The following is a 16,833-nucleotide window of genomic DNA, read 5'->3' as shown; positions in this document are numbered from 1 at the left end:
CTCCCATTGATTTCTATGGGATCCGCAGCATCCAGGGTGGCGGTTTGAAAACCAGGTACGCTGGGCCGTAAAAATGCCGAGCGTACCTGCTAGTTTTTTGATAACTAGCAAAAGTAGTCAGATTGTGCCGCACTTGTGTGCGGAACATCTGGAGTGACGTAAGAATCGATCTGTGTCGGACTGAGTCCGGCGGATCGAAGTTTACGTCACAAAATTCTACTTTTGCCGGTCTCTAGCCTTTGATAACTAAGGCGAATCAGCCTCGCCACAAATACGCTGCGGAATTGCAGCGTATTTGAGGTTGACGGCTTGATAACTACCCCCCAATGTATGCATATGATATTAAATGTATGTCCTTGTTGCTAGCGTATGATCCATTATGAGAGAGACTTTCTCTTACATTTTCACTGCAGAGACTGGTTTAATGACATGAGTCTGCATTACAGAATGTACAAGACCTTTTTGCAGTAGCTCAAATTTGAATATTCATTCCTTCAAGCATGAATATTTACTGTTATGGTTGCATGACTTTTTACAGGGTGATGTACAAATCTCTGTTTCATGCATGTTTATAACCATATATATGGCAGGGTTTTGTTGTCAAGCTTATACCATATTTTAATCCCTGCATATCTAATTCTAGTAGTGTTCTAAGGAATACAGATTTAAAATGGTGTACTCTCCTTACAGTACATACATATTACATATAGTTATTCAATTAAACAGCAGGTTATTTTGAATGTCATTATTATTATGCAATGAGCCAATAACTTGGGTTTACTTATCCAATAATTATACTTTTTTATACAGATAGGTGTATTTTATGTTCCCATACATGAGTGTATTTATAACTGGTTGTATAGCCAGTTTATATCAGCAATACATGTTTTATATGCCCTATCCTATTTTCTTACAACTAGATTTATGACTTTTACATACCTGGGAATATAACTTTATATATTCAGTACAACTGATTTATGTACAAATGATAATGTTGTTTTACATTCAATATTAGTTTTTAGAGGCTACCCAGTGTTTTCCCTGTATTAATACTCCAATTTTATACCAAGACCCATCTCCATTTCTTATCAGACATCATTTCAGCGGTTGCTTAAATCAACTGTCAAGGGTGAACTAACATCTTCTTTGTCATGCAAGAAGTATCTCTCATCCTGTTATGAATAGAGAAGGAAAGCGGTTTGCTATCAATTTCATTTTTAAGGAGTGAACATTTGGGAAGCAGACTACTTTAATCTGTTTAGTTAGGATAATTAGTTATTTATCAAGACATATTTGACCAGCTTATTCTAAACTGGGTTTTACAATCTAAAAGATCTAATAGTGTACAAGCTGAATCACAGCTTCAAGCATATTGTGCCAGATATAGAGACTCCAGTGCTCTATGGTAGATGAATAAGTTTGTCCTGAATATTTCATTTGGCATTCATGTTTTCCAAAGTGTTCTTCTTTCGAGAGTCATTGCAAGAATAAAACAGGATTCAGCTTCAGTAATAATTGTAGCTCTGGTGTGGGCCTGTAGAAATTGGTTTGCCGACCTAATTCAGATGTTTTCTCTTCCTACATGGACCCAAACCCTAAGGAATGATCTTCTGTCTCCAGGACCTCTGTTTCACCTGGATCTAATTTTGCTGAATTTGATGTTGTGAAGGTTAAATTCTTAGACCTCAAGATCAGGGATTTTTCTGACTCGGATATCTTTGGTTCATGCAAGTAAGATGGTTAAACAAAGAATTTATCATAACATCTGTAAAGATTACTTTCTTTGATGTTCTTCTAGAGGTTTGTTTTATTTGAAAGTCTTTAAAATTCTCAGAATACTTCAGTTCCTTTAGGATGGACTAGATTAGGCCTATCAGCTAATTCTCTAAAGGGTCAGATACTTGAGTTAACTGTTTGGTTTCACAAAAACTTGGCTAAGTTGCCAGGTGTTGAAACTTTCATTCAAGTTGAGAATTCATCCTGTTAGACACATTTCTCCTCCTTGAAACTTGAATTTAGTTCTTTGTGTTCTGCAAAGTTCTGCTTTTGAACCTATGCTTATTTTAGACTTTAAATGGTTGTCCTGGAAGTTTCTTTTTATTCTATCCATTTTTTCAGCTAGAAGAGTTTCTGAATTGGGTAGGACGATTTCTGTATCAGGTGGTCGTATATAAAAAAAACCTGTGACATTGGTAACTCTGAAGCAGAGGCATCTAAAACTTTAAACATTGTATTAATTTTATCATTAGACATAGAAAGCTAAATTATTAGCTCTATCTTGTCATCCTCCATTTTTGACTCTTCACCAAGATAAGGTGGTCCTATGGACCAAATATGATTTTCTTCCGCAGGTGGTATCTTCAGAAAATCAAAAGGCTAGATTTAGAGTTCTGCGACCAAAGGGGTGCATTAGCTACCCTGGCTTTTTTTCTCCCGCACCTTTTAAATACCGCTGGTATTTAGAGTTCACAGAAGGGCTGCGTTAGTCTCCAAAAAGGGAGCGTAGAGCATATTTACCGCCACTGCAACTCTAAATTCCAGCGGTGCTTACGGACGCGGCCAGCTTCAAAAACGTGCTCGTGCACAATTCCCCCATAGAAAACAATGGGGCTGTTTGAGCTGAAAAAAAACCTAACACCTGCAAAAAAGCAGCGTTCAGCTCCTAACGCAGCTACATTGTTTCCTATGGGGAAGCACTCCCTAAGTCTGCACCTATCACCCTAACATGAACCCCGAGTCTAAACACCCCTAACCTTACACTTATTAACCCCTAATCTTCCGCCCCCGCTATCGCTGTCCCCTGCATATTATTATTAACCCCTAATCTGCCGCTCCGTACACCGCCGCAACCTACGTTATCCCTATGTACCCCTAATCTGCTGCCCCTAACACCGCCGACCCCTATATTATATTTATTAACCCCTAATATGCCGCCCCCAACGTCGCCGCTACCTACCTACACTTATTAACCCCTAATCTGCTGACCGGACCGCACCGCTACTATAATAAATGTATTAACCCCTAATCCGCCTCACTCCCGCCTCAATAACCCTATAATAAATAGTATTAACCCCTAATCTGCTCTCCCTAACATCGCCGACACCTAACTTCAAGTATTAACCCCTAATCTGCCGACCGGAGCTCACCGCTACTCTAATAAATTTTTTAACCCCTAAAGCTAATTCTAACCCTAACACCCCCCTAAGTTAAATATAATTTTATTCTAACGAAATAAATTAACTCTTATTAAATAAATTATTCCTATTTAAATCTAAATACTTACCTGTAAAATAAACCCTAATATAGCTACAATATAAATAATAATTATATTGTAGCTATTTTAGGATTAATATTTATTTTACAGGCAACTTTGTATTTATTTTAACCAGGTACAATAGCTATTAAATAGTTAATAACTATTTAATAGTTACCTAGTTAAAATAATTACAAAATTACCTATAAAATAAATCCTAACCTAAGTTACAATTAAACCTAACACTACACTATCAATAAATAAATTAAATAAACTACCTACAATTATCTACAATTAAACCTAACACTACACTATGAATAAATTAATTAAATACAATACCTACAAATAATCACAATTAAATAAACTAACTAAAGTACAAAAAATAAAAAAGAACTAAGTTACAAAAAATAAAAAAATATTTACAAACATTAGAAAAATATTACAACAATTTTAAACTAATTACACCTACTCTAAGCCCCCTAAGAAAATAACAAAGCCCCCCAAAATAAAAAAAAATGCCCTACCCTATTCTAAAATTAAAATAGAAAAGCTCTTTTACCTTACCAGCCCTGAAAAGGGCCCTTTGCGGGGCATGCCCCAAAGAATTCAGCTCTTTTGCCTGTAAAAAAAAACATACAATACCCCCCCAACATTACAACCCACCACTCACATACCCCTACTCTAACCCAAACCCCCCTTCAATAAACCTAACACTAAGCCCCTGAAGATCTCCCTACCTTGTCTTCACCACACCGGGTCCCGATCTGTCCAGAAGAGCTTCCGAAATCTTCATCCAAGCCCAAGCAGGGGCTGAAGAGTGACGTCCATCCTCAGGCTGAAGTCTGGATCCAAGGGGCGGCTGAAGAAATCCATCATCGGGCTGAAGTCTTGATCCAAGCAGGCGCTGAAGAAGTCCATCATCGGGATGAAGTCTTCTATGAAGTGGCATCTTCAATCTTCTTTCTTCCGGAGCCATCATCTTCCAGCCGACGCGGATCCATCCTCTTCTACCGACGCCTACTCGCCGAATGACGGTTCCTTTAAATGACGTCATCCAAGATGGCGTCCATCGAATTCCGATTGGCTGATAGGATTCTATCAGCCAATCAGAATTAAGGTAGGAAAATTCTGATTGGCTAATGGAATCAGCCAATCAGATTCAAGTTCAATCCGATTGGCTGATCCGATCAGCCAATCAGATTAAGCTTGCATACAATTGGCTGTTACGATCAGCCAATAGAATGCAAGCTCAATCTGACTGGCTGATCGGATCAGCCAATCGGATTGAACTTGAATCTGATTGGCTGATTCCATCAGCCAATCAGAATTTTCCTACCTTAATTCTGGTTGGCTGATAGAATCCTATCAGCCAATCGGAATTCGAGGGACGCCATTTGGATGACGTCCCTTAAAGGAACCGTCATTCGTCGGGAAGTCGTTGGTGAAGATGGATGGATCCGCGCTGGAGGTCTTGAAGATCAGCCGGTCGCCATCAGATTGAAGAACATAGAAGATGCGGCTTGGATGAAGATGTTTGCCGGTCCGGATGTCCTCTTCTGCCCGCTTGGATCAAGACTTCAGCCGGAGCATGGACGTCACTCTTCAGCCCCCGCTTGGGCTTGGATCAAGACTTCGGAGGCTTGGATCAAGACTTCGGTGGACGGATCGGTGAACCCGGCGAGGTGAAGACAAGGTAGGGAGATCTTCAGGGGCTTAGTGTTAGGTTTATTTAAGGGGGTTAGATTAGGGGTATGTGGGTGGTGGGTTGTAATGTTGGGGCGGGGGTATTGTATGTTTTTTTTACAGGCAAAAGAGCTGAATTCTTTGGGGCATGCCCCGCAAAGGGCCCTTTTAAGGGCTGGTAAGGTAAAAGAGCTTTTCTATTTTAATTTTAGAATAGGGTAGGGCATTTTTTTATTTTGGGGGTCTTTGTTATTTCATTAGGGGGCTTAGTGTAGGTGTAATTAGTTTAAAATTGTTGTAATATTTTTCTAATGTTTGTAAATATTTTTTTATTTTTTGTAACTTAGTTCTTTTTTATTTTTTGTACTTTAGTTAGTTTATTTAATTGTATTTAATTGTAGGTATTTTATTTAATTAATTTATTGATAGTGTAGTGTTAGGTTTAATTGTAGATAATTGTAGGTATTTTATTTAATTAATTTATTGATAGTGTAGTGTTAGGTTTAATTGTAACTTACGTTAGGATTTATTTTACAGGTAATTTTGTAATTATTTTAACTAGGTAGCTATTAAATAGTTTATTTAATAGCTATTGTACCTGGTTAAAATAAATACAAAGTTGCCTGTAAAATAAATATTAATCCTAAAATAGCTACAATATAATTATAATTTATATTGTAGCTATATTAGGGTTTATTTTACAGGTAAGTATTTAGCTTTAAATAGGATTAATTTATTTAATAAGAGTTAATTTATTTCATTAGATTTAAATTATATTTAATTTAGGGGGGTGTTAGTGTTAGGGTTAGATTTAGCTTTAGGGGTTAATACATTTATTATAGTAGCGGAGTGGTCTGGTCGGCAGATTAGGGGTTAATAAGTGTAGGTAGGTGGCGGCGACGTTGGGGGTGGCAGATTAGGGGTTAATAAATATTATGTAGGTGTCGGCGGTATTAGTGGCATCAGATTAGGGGTACATAGGGATAATGTAGGTTGCGGCGGTGTACGGAGCAGCAGATTAGGGGTTAAAAAAATATGCAGGTGTCAGCGATAGCGGGGGTGGCAGATTAGGGGTTAATAAATATAATATAGGTGTCGGCGATGTTTGGGGCAGCAGATTAGGGGTACATAGGGATAAAGTAGCTGGCGGCGGTGTACGGAGCGGCAGATTAGGGGTTAAAAAATTTTAATAGAGTGGCAGCGATGTGGGGGGACCTCGGTTTAGGGGTACATAGGTAGTTTATAGGTGTTAGTGTACTTTAGAGCACAGTAGTTAAGAGCTTTATAAACCGGCGTTAGCCCAGAAAGCTCTTAACTACTGACTTTTTTCTGCGGCTGGAGTTTTGTCGTTAGATTTCTAACGCTCACTTCAGCCAAGACTCTAAATACCGGCGTTAGAAAGATCCCATTGAAAAGATAGGATACGCAAATGGCGTAGGGGGATCTGCGGTATGGAAAAGTCGCGGATACCAAGTGAGCGTTAGACCCTTTCCTGACTCCAAATACCAGCGGGCGGTAAAAACCAGCGTTAGGAGCCTCTAACGCTGGTTTTGACGGCTACCGCCCAACTCTAAATCTAGGCCAGTGTTATGAAACAGGGCCCGCCTTTGGGCAAGGTGGGCGAGGTGGTCGCCTAGGGCTCCGCAGTCAGGGGGGCCCGGCCACACCGGTTAAACAAAAAAAAAATTCCAACTTTTTTTTTTATTTAAAATTTTTTTTTGGTGCCATTTTTAAAATTTATTTTTGGCGGCATTGGCGGCGGCGCAAATTTATTTTTAGCCCGGGACTCGGGAGTGAGGAGGAGGGCAGGCAAGTCAGTGACTGGTGCGGTGCTGAGAGAGGGGAGTAGGCGGAGCAACGAAGGCAGCCTGTCAGTTAGCACAGTGGGGCCAATTTGCAGGCAGCGCGCAGCAGGACTGGAGTGCCAAGTGTGAGGAGTCAGTCGACGACGAGTGATTCTGGTGACCAATGACTGTACTATCAAGTAAATCAACATTTGTGAATACAGGTACTTGTATGTACTCAATTCCCTTGTTATTAGGTGGCAAAGTATTTGGATAACGTCTCTCTCACTCACTTTTAAAATCGCTCTCATCTCTAGAAACCTCTTATAGGGTTCAGCTTAGCTTCACTGTCTGTCCCTAAGCTATTATTTGAAGAATGGGTACTAATTTTTAATGGTACATATGTATGACTGGATTTACTATATTATTGATTAAGTATTTTCTTTATTGTTTCTGATGAAATATTATCTGTAGTGTCTTGGCTGATAAAAATAACACTGTGCAGTGTGAATTTAAGCTTTTTCTCCACTGTTAAATAGGTATATTTTTGCTTACAATCTGAATGAGCTGTTAAATAAACGATCATTTAAGTTGCTGGTTGCATTCCATCTAAAGCAGGCATTTATTGTATTTTCATTTAAACGTGCACATAAGTTTAAGTCAAAAGAGATCATATACACCTTGACAATTTTTCATGCAGTTTTTAGGATTTCTGGTTATTCCTACTGCAATTATGATTATATTAAAATACCCAGTGTGCCTACAAAATGTATATTGAGAAACTGATGGGTTGGTAGGAAGTCAAAGATTTTTTTATTAAGCCCCTGTTTATGATCCATGAAAGTGTATCTATGCTGCTTTATGTATAGAATATAAACAGTTTGGCTTCACTGCCTGTTCATTATATTACAGATACACTATTTCATCTGCTGTGTCAGGCATATGAAGTTAAATAAAATTATATATATATATGTATAGTGACTTACAGTGTCAGACAGTGGTGGACCGTGGTGGACCTTCTGTTCTGGGACTGTGTGTGTTAGTGGGAGTCGGACTGGGACCGGAGGGGAAGGAGGACGCAGCCGAGGTGCAGAAGCAGAGGAGGGAGATCTATGAGGGGCAATGTCATATTATTATGATAATGACATGAGGGCATATTATTATTGTTATATGAGGGGCATGTTATTGTTAGATGAGGGGCATATTATTATTGTTATATGAGGGGCACATTTTTTTAGGCTAATCATTGCTTTGAATAAACCATTCTATCTAGCACACTGGTTTTGAAACCTGTTCTCAGGCCTCCCCAACATGACAGATTTTCAGGATTACCTTGGATGAGAGCAGGTAAAATAACCATGTTCACTAATCAGCTGCTTATTTCACCTGTGCTCCAGTTCAGATATCCTCACAATGTGGCCTGTTAGGGAGCCCTCAGGACAGGTTTGTAAACCAGTGATATAACATGTATGTGGTTTTAACTTTAATGATTTAGAGACAGTGTACAATTAAAAAACACAATTTACTGCAAGCACTGCTGCAATATAGTGCACAAGGCACCGAAATCCATCCTGCTTTAGAACCCCAAAAAGGTTGATAGTAATTCTATTAGGCTCGGACCACCAATGATAAAAGTAAAACACTTGATTTAGAGGCTAAAATCTTAGGATATCAGGGTTGTATAGACTTTCTGACTTATGGAACGGTCCACATTTTCTAAGGTACTGGGTCATTTTTGAGGGACTCTGTAGTTGCACTTCCAGAAGTCAATTTCTTTTCCCTCTTCCTGTTAGATATGGTGTAGTGTGAAGAGGGGCATATATTACATAAAGCCATAAACTGTCACAGGAGGCATAAACTGCACTCTGTGACATTCAGAGTACTTCAAAAGCAAAAGGCAATTTATAGAAAACACAATATATGACAAGTAGAGTAGTAGTCAGGGGCTGGCCAGGAGGTCAGATAATAGGAAGTGCTGTTCTCTCATTCAATCTGATGCTCACACCACATGTATTTAGCACTGCTATGTCACTATCTGCTGCACAAGGTACAATACTCTCTTCAATCTGATGCTCACCACTTGTATTTAGCACTGCTATGTCACTATCTGCTGCACAAGGTACAATACGCTCTTCAATCTGATGCTCACCACATGTATTTAGCACTGCTAAGTCACTATCTGCTGAACAAGGTACAATACTCACTCCAGTGTGATGCTCACCACTTGTATTTAGCACTGCTATGTCACTGTCTGCTGGAGAAGGTACACTACTCTCTCCAGTGTGATGCTCACCACTTTTATTTAGCACTGCTATGTCACTACTGCACATTTTACAGTACTCTCTCCAATGGTGCTCACCACATTTATTTAGCACTGCTGTGGCACTGGAGCTCACTGAGAAACAAGCAGAGTAGAAAAGGAGGGGAGTGAATGAAAGCAAATCCTGCATACGGCTGCACTAGATGTGATTTCAGCTTCTCCCATGTAGTAGTCAATGGAGAACTACTATTCCTTCAGTATGGAAGGTAAGCTAGGGTAAACTGTACATGGGAGAAGCTGAAAATACATCTAGTGTCACTGTATGCAGGATTAGCTTTCATTCCCTCCCCTCCTTTTCTACTCTTGCTTGTTTCTCAGTGAGCTCCAGTGACACAGTAGTGCTAAATACAAGTGGTGAGCATCACACTGGAGAGAGTAGTGTACCTTGTGCAGCAGATAGTGACATATCAGTGTTAAATACAAGTGGTGAGCATCACACTGGAGATAATATTGTGCAGCAGAAAGTAACATAGAAGTGCTAAATACAAGTGGTGAGCATCACACTGTAGAGAATATTGTACATTGTGCAGCAGAAAGTAACAAAGCAGTGCTAAATACATGTGGTGAGCATCACACTGTAGAGAATATTGTACATTGTGCAGCAGAAAGTAACAAAGCAGTTCTAAATACAAGTGGTGAGCATCACACTGGATAGAGTATTGTACATTGTGCAGCAGATAGTGATACAGCAATGCTAAATACATGTGGTGAGCACCACACTGGAGAGTGTATTGTACATTGTGCATCAGATAGTGACATAGCAGTGCTAAATATATGTGGTGAGCATCACACTGGAGATAATATTGTGCCGCAGAAAGTAACATAGAAGTGCTAAATACAAGTGGTGAGCATCACACTGTAGAGAATATTGTACATTGTGCAGCAGAAAGTAACAAAGCAGTGCTAAATACAAGTGGTGAGCATCACACTGGAGAGTGTATTGTACATTGTGCATCAGATAGTGACACAGCAGTGCTAAATACAAGTGGTGAGCATCACACTGGAGAGTGTATTGTACATTATGCATCAGATAGTGACACAGCAGTGCTAAATACAAGTGGTGAGCATCACACTGGAGAGTATTGTACATTGTGCAGCAGATAGTGACATAGCAGTGCTAAATACATGTGGTAAGCAGCAGATTGAATGAGAGAACAGCACCTCCTATTTAAACTGAGAAAACAAAGCACTTAGATAAATTTTAAAACGTCAGAGTGATTTGCATAATTTATTAAACTCTGCGTACAGCTTTGATGTTTATTTGTTACAACACATCTGCAGTGTGTATGTATGTGTGTGTATATATATATATATATATATATATATATATATATATATATATATATATATATATATATATATATATTCACTGTGATTGGTCAAACAACTTTTAATTTGTTTATACCGATCCGATTTGGCAAATTATTGAGATTTTGAGCGAAATAGCTTAAGAATATAAAAAAAAATGCATTACTCTCAAAACACAATCGGATGGGGATAAAAATAAAAACAAAATGTTTTATTTGTGAGTCCTATTCCGGTGTTTTTCACCGGAACAGGAACATTCATTACTTGTATAAATACACCTGTAATACTCCTAAGGCAGCACTTCCAATTGTTTTTTACTGCTCTTGAAAATGACGATTTAGTCATTGAAGCGCGTAGAGCTAAGCTAAAAAGAGCCTTTTAATATGTTTTAATAAATATTTGTTTGTTATAACAAGTATTTTTGCTGCCTTTCTTGGAAGTATTCTAAAGTTACCAACCACTTTTGAGGAGCCGGATTCCGAATTACTCGGAGTGAGTATACTGCACCTTATATCAATTTAAAGATACAATCACCTGCAGTGTAATTTCCATTGTCTACAGATACTAAAGCACATTATGGGAAAATCAGGATATAGATCCTTATGAAGAAGCTGAACTCTGAAATTTTCGGATGTGCACCATAATACATACGAGATTCAAGACCAGCGCCTCTATATACTTAATCCATATTCTACTCACAGTCCTGTTGGGAGAGTCTGTTAGAAGGCTGCGGTCACCTAAGAGGGGAGTATTGTGCTCTATTCTAGTCATTCTGTACATTGTGTTGTTAACATCTAACATATCTGTATAGTTTCTGTAATTATATTATATATATATATATGTCTGTGTATATATACACACAATACAAGTATGCACTCTGTGATGTCATCTTGGCAATATCAACTTCAAGTAAATTTGTATAAGGTAATTTGGGGAGACAAGCTAAGAGGAGCACAAAGAATAAGGTTATAGTATATGTGTTTAAAGAGTTTCTAATGCTAATGAATCTGTTTTTTTCTGTATTTCTTGTGATACATTTGTGGCATGGACCATTAATTTGTGGTATGGCAAGTGCTTTGATTTCTGTGACATCCAAAAATAATACATCCCACTGTTGTGATAAATTAAATTTACTTTTATATACTTAATAAAATCTCAATTAGACCTTGACTAAAATGTGTCCACCACTAAAATGCATTGTGTGTATGTGAGACAGAGTGAAAGTGTGTGTGTGGGCTTTCTGTGTGTGTGTGTGTGTGGGCTGTCTGTGTGTGTGTGTGTGGGGGCTGTCTGTGTGTGTGTGTGTGGGGGGCTGTCTGTGTGTGTGTGTGGGGGGGCTGTGTGTGTGTGTGTGTGTGTGTGGGCTGTCTGTGTGTGTGTGGGCTGTCTCTGTGTGTGTGGGCTGTCTGTGTGTGTGTGGGCAGTCTGTGTGTGTGTGGGGGCTAACTGTGTGTGTGTGTGTGTGTTTGTGTGGGCTGTCTGTGTGTGTGTGTGTGTGTGGGCTGACTGTGTGTGTGTGTGTGTGTGTGTGTGTGTGTGGGCTGTCTGTGTATGTGTGGGCTGTCTGTGTGTGTGGGCTGTCTGTGTGTGTGGGCTGTCTGTGTGTGTGTGGGCTGTCTGTGTGTGTGTGGGCTCTCTGTGTGTGTGTGGGCTCTCTGTGTGTGTGTGGGCTGTCTGTGTGTGTGTGGGCTGTGTGTGTGGGCTGTCTGTGTGTGTGTGGGGGTCTGTCTGTGTGTGTGTGGGCTGTCTGTGTGTGTGTGTGTGTGTGGGCTGTCTGTGTGTGTGTGTGTGTGGGCTGTCTGTGTGTGTGTGGGCTGTCTATGTGTGTGTGGGCTGTCTGTGTGTGTGTGTGTGGGCTGTGTTTGTGTGTGTGCCGGCTGTGTGTGTGTGTGTGTGGGCTGTGTGTGTGTGGGCTGTGTGTGTGTGTGTGTGGGCTGTGCATGTGTGGGCTGTCTGTGTGTGTGTGGGCTGTGTGTGTGTGTGGGGGCTGTCTGTGTGTGTGTGTGTGTGTGGGCTGTGTGTGTGTGTGTGGGCTGTCTGTGTGTGTGTGGGCTGTCTGTGTGTGTGGGATGTGTGTGTGTGTGGGCTGTGTTTGTGTGTGTGCCAGCTGTGTGTGTGTGTGTGTGGGCTGTGTGTGTGTGTGTGTGTGGGCTGTCTGTGTGTGTGTGGGCTGTGTGTGTGTGGGCTGTCTCTGTGTGTGTGTGTGTGTGTGTGTGTATGGGCTGTCTGTGTGTGGGCTGTCTGTGTGTGTGTGGGGGCTGTCTGTGTGTCTGTGTGGGCTGTCTGTGTGTGTGTGGGGGGGCTGTGTGTGTGTGTGGGCTGTGTGTGTGTGTGTGGGCTGTGTGTGTGTGGGCTGTGTGTGTGTGTGTGTGGGGGGCTGTGTGTGTGGGCTGTGTGTGTGTGTGTGTGTTGTGTGTGTGTGTGTGGGCTGTCTGTGTGTGTGTGTGTTTGTGTGTGTGGACTGTCTGTGTGGGGGCTGTCTGTGTGTGTGTGGGGGGGGGCTGTGTGTATTATATCTGTGCACTGTGTTTGTGTGGTACAGTGCATTGTCCCATTTCTTTTAAGTATTTTTTGTTCTGGGTAGAGGCCCGCGCTGTCATTCTGCCTAGGGACCTGCACTTGCTAGGGTGGCACTGACATCTCTGTAATGTTCTTGTTATCATAAGAAAACACATAAAAAAGGCCCATTTCAACTCAACTGTTCCGAATTGTCAGCATAAATCTTCAGTATATACAAAACCCGATGTTGCAATAGTACAACTGGAATATTGCAATATATACAATGTTATAGTGCTCCAATTTAGTGGATTTATATGTTTTTTATTTAAAATGTTGTGCATTACCTTAAATGATTTTTCTCCCATTTTTTTATTTATTTGTAAAAATGGTGGGGACGGGGATTGGGCGGAGTTGGGGCGGGGTTGGGGCAGGGATTGGGCGGAGTTGGGGGTGGGGATTGGGCGGGGTTGGGGGCGGGGATAAAGGGGGCCCCATTTTGTCATCCTGCCTTGGGCCCCGCAATGGCTAGGGCTGTCCCTGTCAGGAAATAGTTGTTCCTCCTTTGTGTCCAAAGCCTTCTAATCCATAGGATATATTACTTAATAACCTAGATATTGTCATAGCTTTAAATTCTATATTCAGGTTACTAAAGGCTTTAGACAAATTTCCATTTTGTTTGTCCGCTACTCTGGTCCTAGGAAGGGTAAAAAAGCTGTGGCGGTGTCCCTGGCATCCTGGCTCAAGCAGATTATTCATAAGGCTTATTTGGTTGTGGTAAAACCACCACCGAAAAGAGTAATTGCTCATTCTATCTTTCAAAGAGATCCATATCTACTTCCTGGGTTTTCAAGGATTATGCCTCATTGGTCTTCCCTTCACAGATAATCCAAATTTTATCATTTTGACATTTATGCTTCTTATGATGAAGCTTTAACAGAAAAGTCCTTCAGGCTACAGTGTCCAGCAAATAGGAACTGCCTTTTTGCCACACACGTCCTTAACATGGACTCTCAGCTTGGCTATTGTATGTTATGAAGCTATGGATTCTCATCATCTAAAAAGGAAAACAGAATTTATATTTACAGATACATTAATTTCCGTCGGGCTAATGAGAGTCCATAGCCCCCACCCTATTATTGTATATGGGTGACAGTTCTCATTCACACATCTTAACCCTGCTTTTTTTTCTTTCCTACCTTTTTTCTGTCTCTCTCCTCTACTTGGGAGAGGAAGTGAGAGGGACTAAAGCTCTTTGAACGTTCATGACCTCCTCCTGATAGGTTGGAATATATCCCATATGTTATAAAGCTATATACTCTCATTAGCTTGAAGGAAATAAAGTTATCCTTAAGTATAAATTTTGTTTTTCATGTTTTCAGCAACTTAACCGCAATGGTCTATGTCTGTATGTGTGTACATATGTTTTTATGTGTTAACATGTGTATATATGTCTATAATACATATATACACCTATAAATACTATGCAAAAGTCCTTGCAGGAATAATCACTTCAGCACAAAATATAGTTTTTAGTCTATTTTATTTTTATCAGCAGTTTTAAACATGGGGTGTACTTCCGCTTTAAATAAAACAAAATCCTACTACTCTTTAGGAGACTAACTATACATGCAATATTTCCTTACTAACCAGTACTGGGCAGCTAGGCTGGTCCCAGTTAACAAAACAAAACAAATTTATCAGAATAGAACAATGTTTGCTCACCAGCCTCTTGTTTCTGCCAGCTATACATTCAGACATACAGCAAGGTCTCAGTTCCTCCCTCTCTGGAGTAAGCCTGCACAGTGAGACACTGATTTCCTCTACAGAGCAGCATTTAAAATAATCAAACTGATTTAACAAGAATCAGCTGTTGTGAGCTACTAACAAATTAACACTTTGTTAGAAGGGAAAAAGTAACCTAACCTTTCCAATATCCTGCTAATATACAGTCCTCTCACCCTGTCACACATCCCCCTCCCCAGTGTAACACCTGTTTGTGAAGTGACTGACGCAATAAGCCCAAGCACACAAGACAGTGCATCAGTGTTACCATGGAGCAAACCAGCTCTGTGCTTCACCACAAAAGTAAATGGTTACAAGGACAAAAACCATCTAGTGACTCGTGAGTTTCTATCTTTGTTGATGTGCATCCATTTTAATAGAGCATGGTCTGTGACCAGTGTGAAGTGCCTGCCTAGAAAATAATAAATTAGAGTATCCATAGCGCTGTTCTCACGACAACAATTTCCTGCTTAGATAGAGCACTGGATGTTCTTCTTTGTCTACCACTGCCTCTACTTTCTGCAAATGAGTGTTCCAGTCTGTGCTATGGATTATGACATCATCCAAGTATGCAGCGGCTTAGTGTGCCTGTGACCTTAATAATTTATCCATAAGCCTCTGAAAAGTTGCTGGAGCTCCATGGAGACCAAAGGGCATCACCTTATATTAGAATAAACCATCTGGGGTTACAAAGCCAGTTTTCTCTCCGGCATGCTAAGTGAGGGGTATCTGCCAATACCCTTTTGTTAAATCCAATGTGGAAATAAATCTGGCCTTAGCTAGCCTCTCTACCAATTCATCAACCCGGGGCATCGGGTAGGCATCAAATTTTGACACTTCATTCAATTTCCTAAAATCATTACAAAAATTGGATAGAACCATCTGGTTTAGGTACCAAAACAATTGGGCTAGACCAATTATGTGATTCATCTATCACATCTAATTCAAGCATTTTCCTAACCTCTGCTTGTACAGCCTTCCTTTTTGCCTCAAGAATTCTGTATGGTTTTTAACTTCAGGGTTACTCCAGGCTCAGTAATAATATTATGGGCAATTTCTTGTGTTTTGCCTGGCATAGGCAAGAAAACATTCTTATTCCTCTCTACCATTTCCTACACTTCCTTTACTTGTTAGCTCTGGGGAAATAGTTACCACTTGTTCTGAGACTTGAGGCTGAGCCCCGGTATCATTTAACTGGGCTACCAATGCTTCTCTATCCCTCCATGGTTAAGAAGATTTATGTGGAATATTTGCTCTTTCCTACGACGGTCAGGCTGACTAACTTTATAATTCACAGGGCTTACCTTTTCTATAATTTCATAAGGTCCCTGCCAGTGAGCCAAAAGCTTACTCTCAGCTGTTGGAACCAAAACCATTACCTTGTCACCCTGTTTAAAATGTATTACAGTAGCACTCTAATTATAATACAATGATTTTCTCTATATACTACACCACATTACTACCTGGTACTCCCTGTTCCTGCCAAGTTTCCTTTAGTATGTCCAACATACCTCACGGATGTCGACTATACAAACGTTTAAAAGGAGAAGAACCAGTTGAGCTCTGGGGAATTTCACAGACTGCAAACAATAAGTAAGGAAGAAGTTGATCCCAATTTCACTTCCCTGATCTCTTTCAGATTCTGTGCACAGAGTGGCCACTCCTTTATTACTACATTTCCCCTGCTTATTTAACAAAACTTCATTGGGGCTTTATTAAACCTGTATTTACTCTTCCTGCACTCTCTTCTAGATTTACTTGGCTGCATACAAATCAGGGAGAATGAAAGGGAAAACTTCATGTAGACTAATTTCCCCTGTTTCAACCTCTGACTCTCTCTGTTTAACTGTAACTTTAGACTGTATTAGGGTGTGATACTCTGGAAAGTTTCTTCCTATAACCAAGGGATAGGGAAGCCTAGGTACCACTACAGCAGTTATTTGTATTAATTTCCCAAGTACAGAGACACTTATAACAGCAGTAGGATAAGTAACCATGCAACCATAAACACACAGTACCCCTATTGTCTTATTTTTTTGCAACTGTGAATGTTCCACTAACTCTCGTGACATTAGAGTTAAGACACTGTCAGAGTCCACCTCTGTATCTGTTTTATTAAAGCATACTGACACCCTGAAGGTGTGTATGCATTCTCCCATGTCTGCTAGGCAAATAAGTCCACAAAAGTCCAATGGTTCTTCTCA

General features: G+C 40.2%; 1 protein-coding gene across 1 annotated transcript in view; it reads right to left on the bottom strand.

Annotated features, from left to right (window-relative positions):
• Positions 1–16,626, bottom strand: part of LOC128652725 (vomeronasal type-2 receptor 26-like) — a 132,020-nt gene extending 115,394 nt beyond the window's left edge. Inside the window, exon 1 of the mRNA XM_053705656.1 lies at positions 16,388–16,626. Within this exon, the coding sequence (XP_053561631.1) occupies positions 16,388–16,626 (239 nt within the window). The remainder of the gene's footprint in view (positions 1–16,387) is intronic.
• Between the last annotated feature and the right edge of the window lie 207 nt (positions 16,627–16,833).

Source organism: Bombina bombina, chromosome 3 (genome assembly GCF_027579735.1).
Source record: "Bombina bombina isolate aBomBom1 chromosome 3, aBomBom1.pri, whole genome shotgun sequence".
Taxonomy (NCBI): Eukaryota; Metazoa; Chordata; class Amphibia; order Anura; family Bombinatoridae; genus Bombina; species Bombina bombina.
This window is presented reverse-complemented; position numbering and strand designations above follow the sequence as displayed.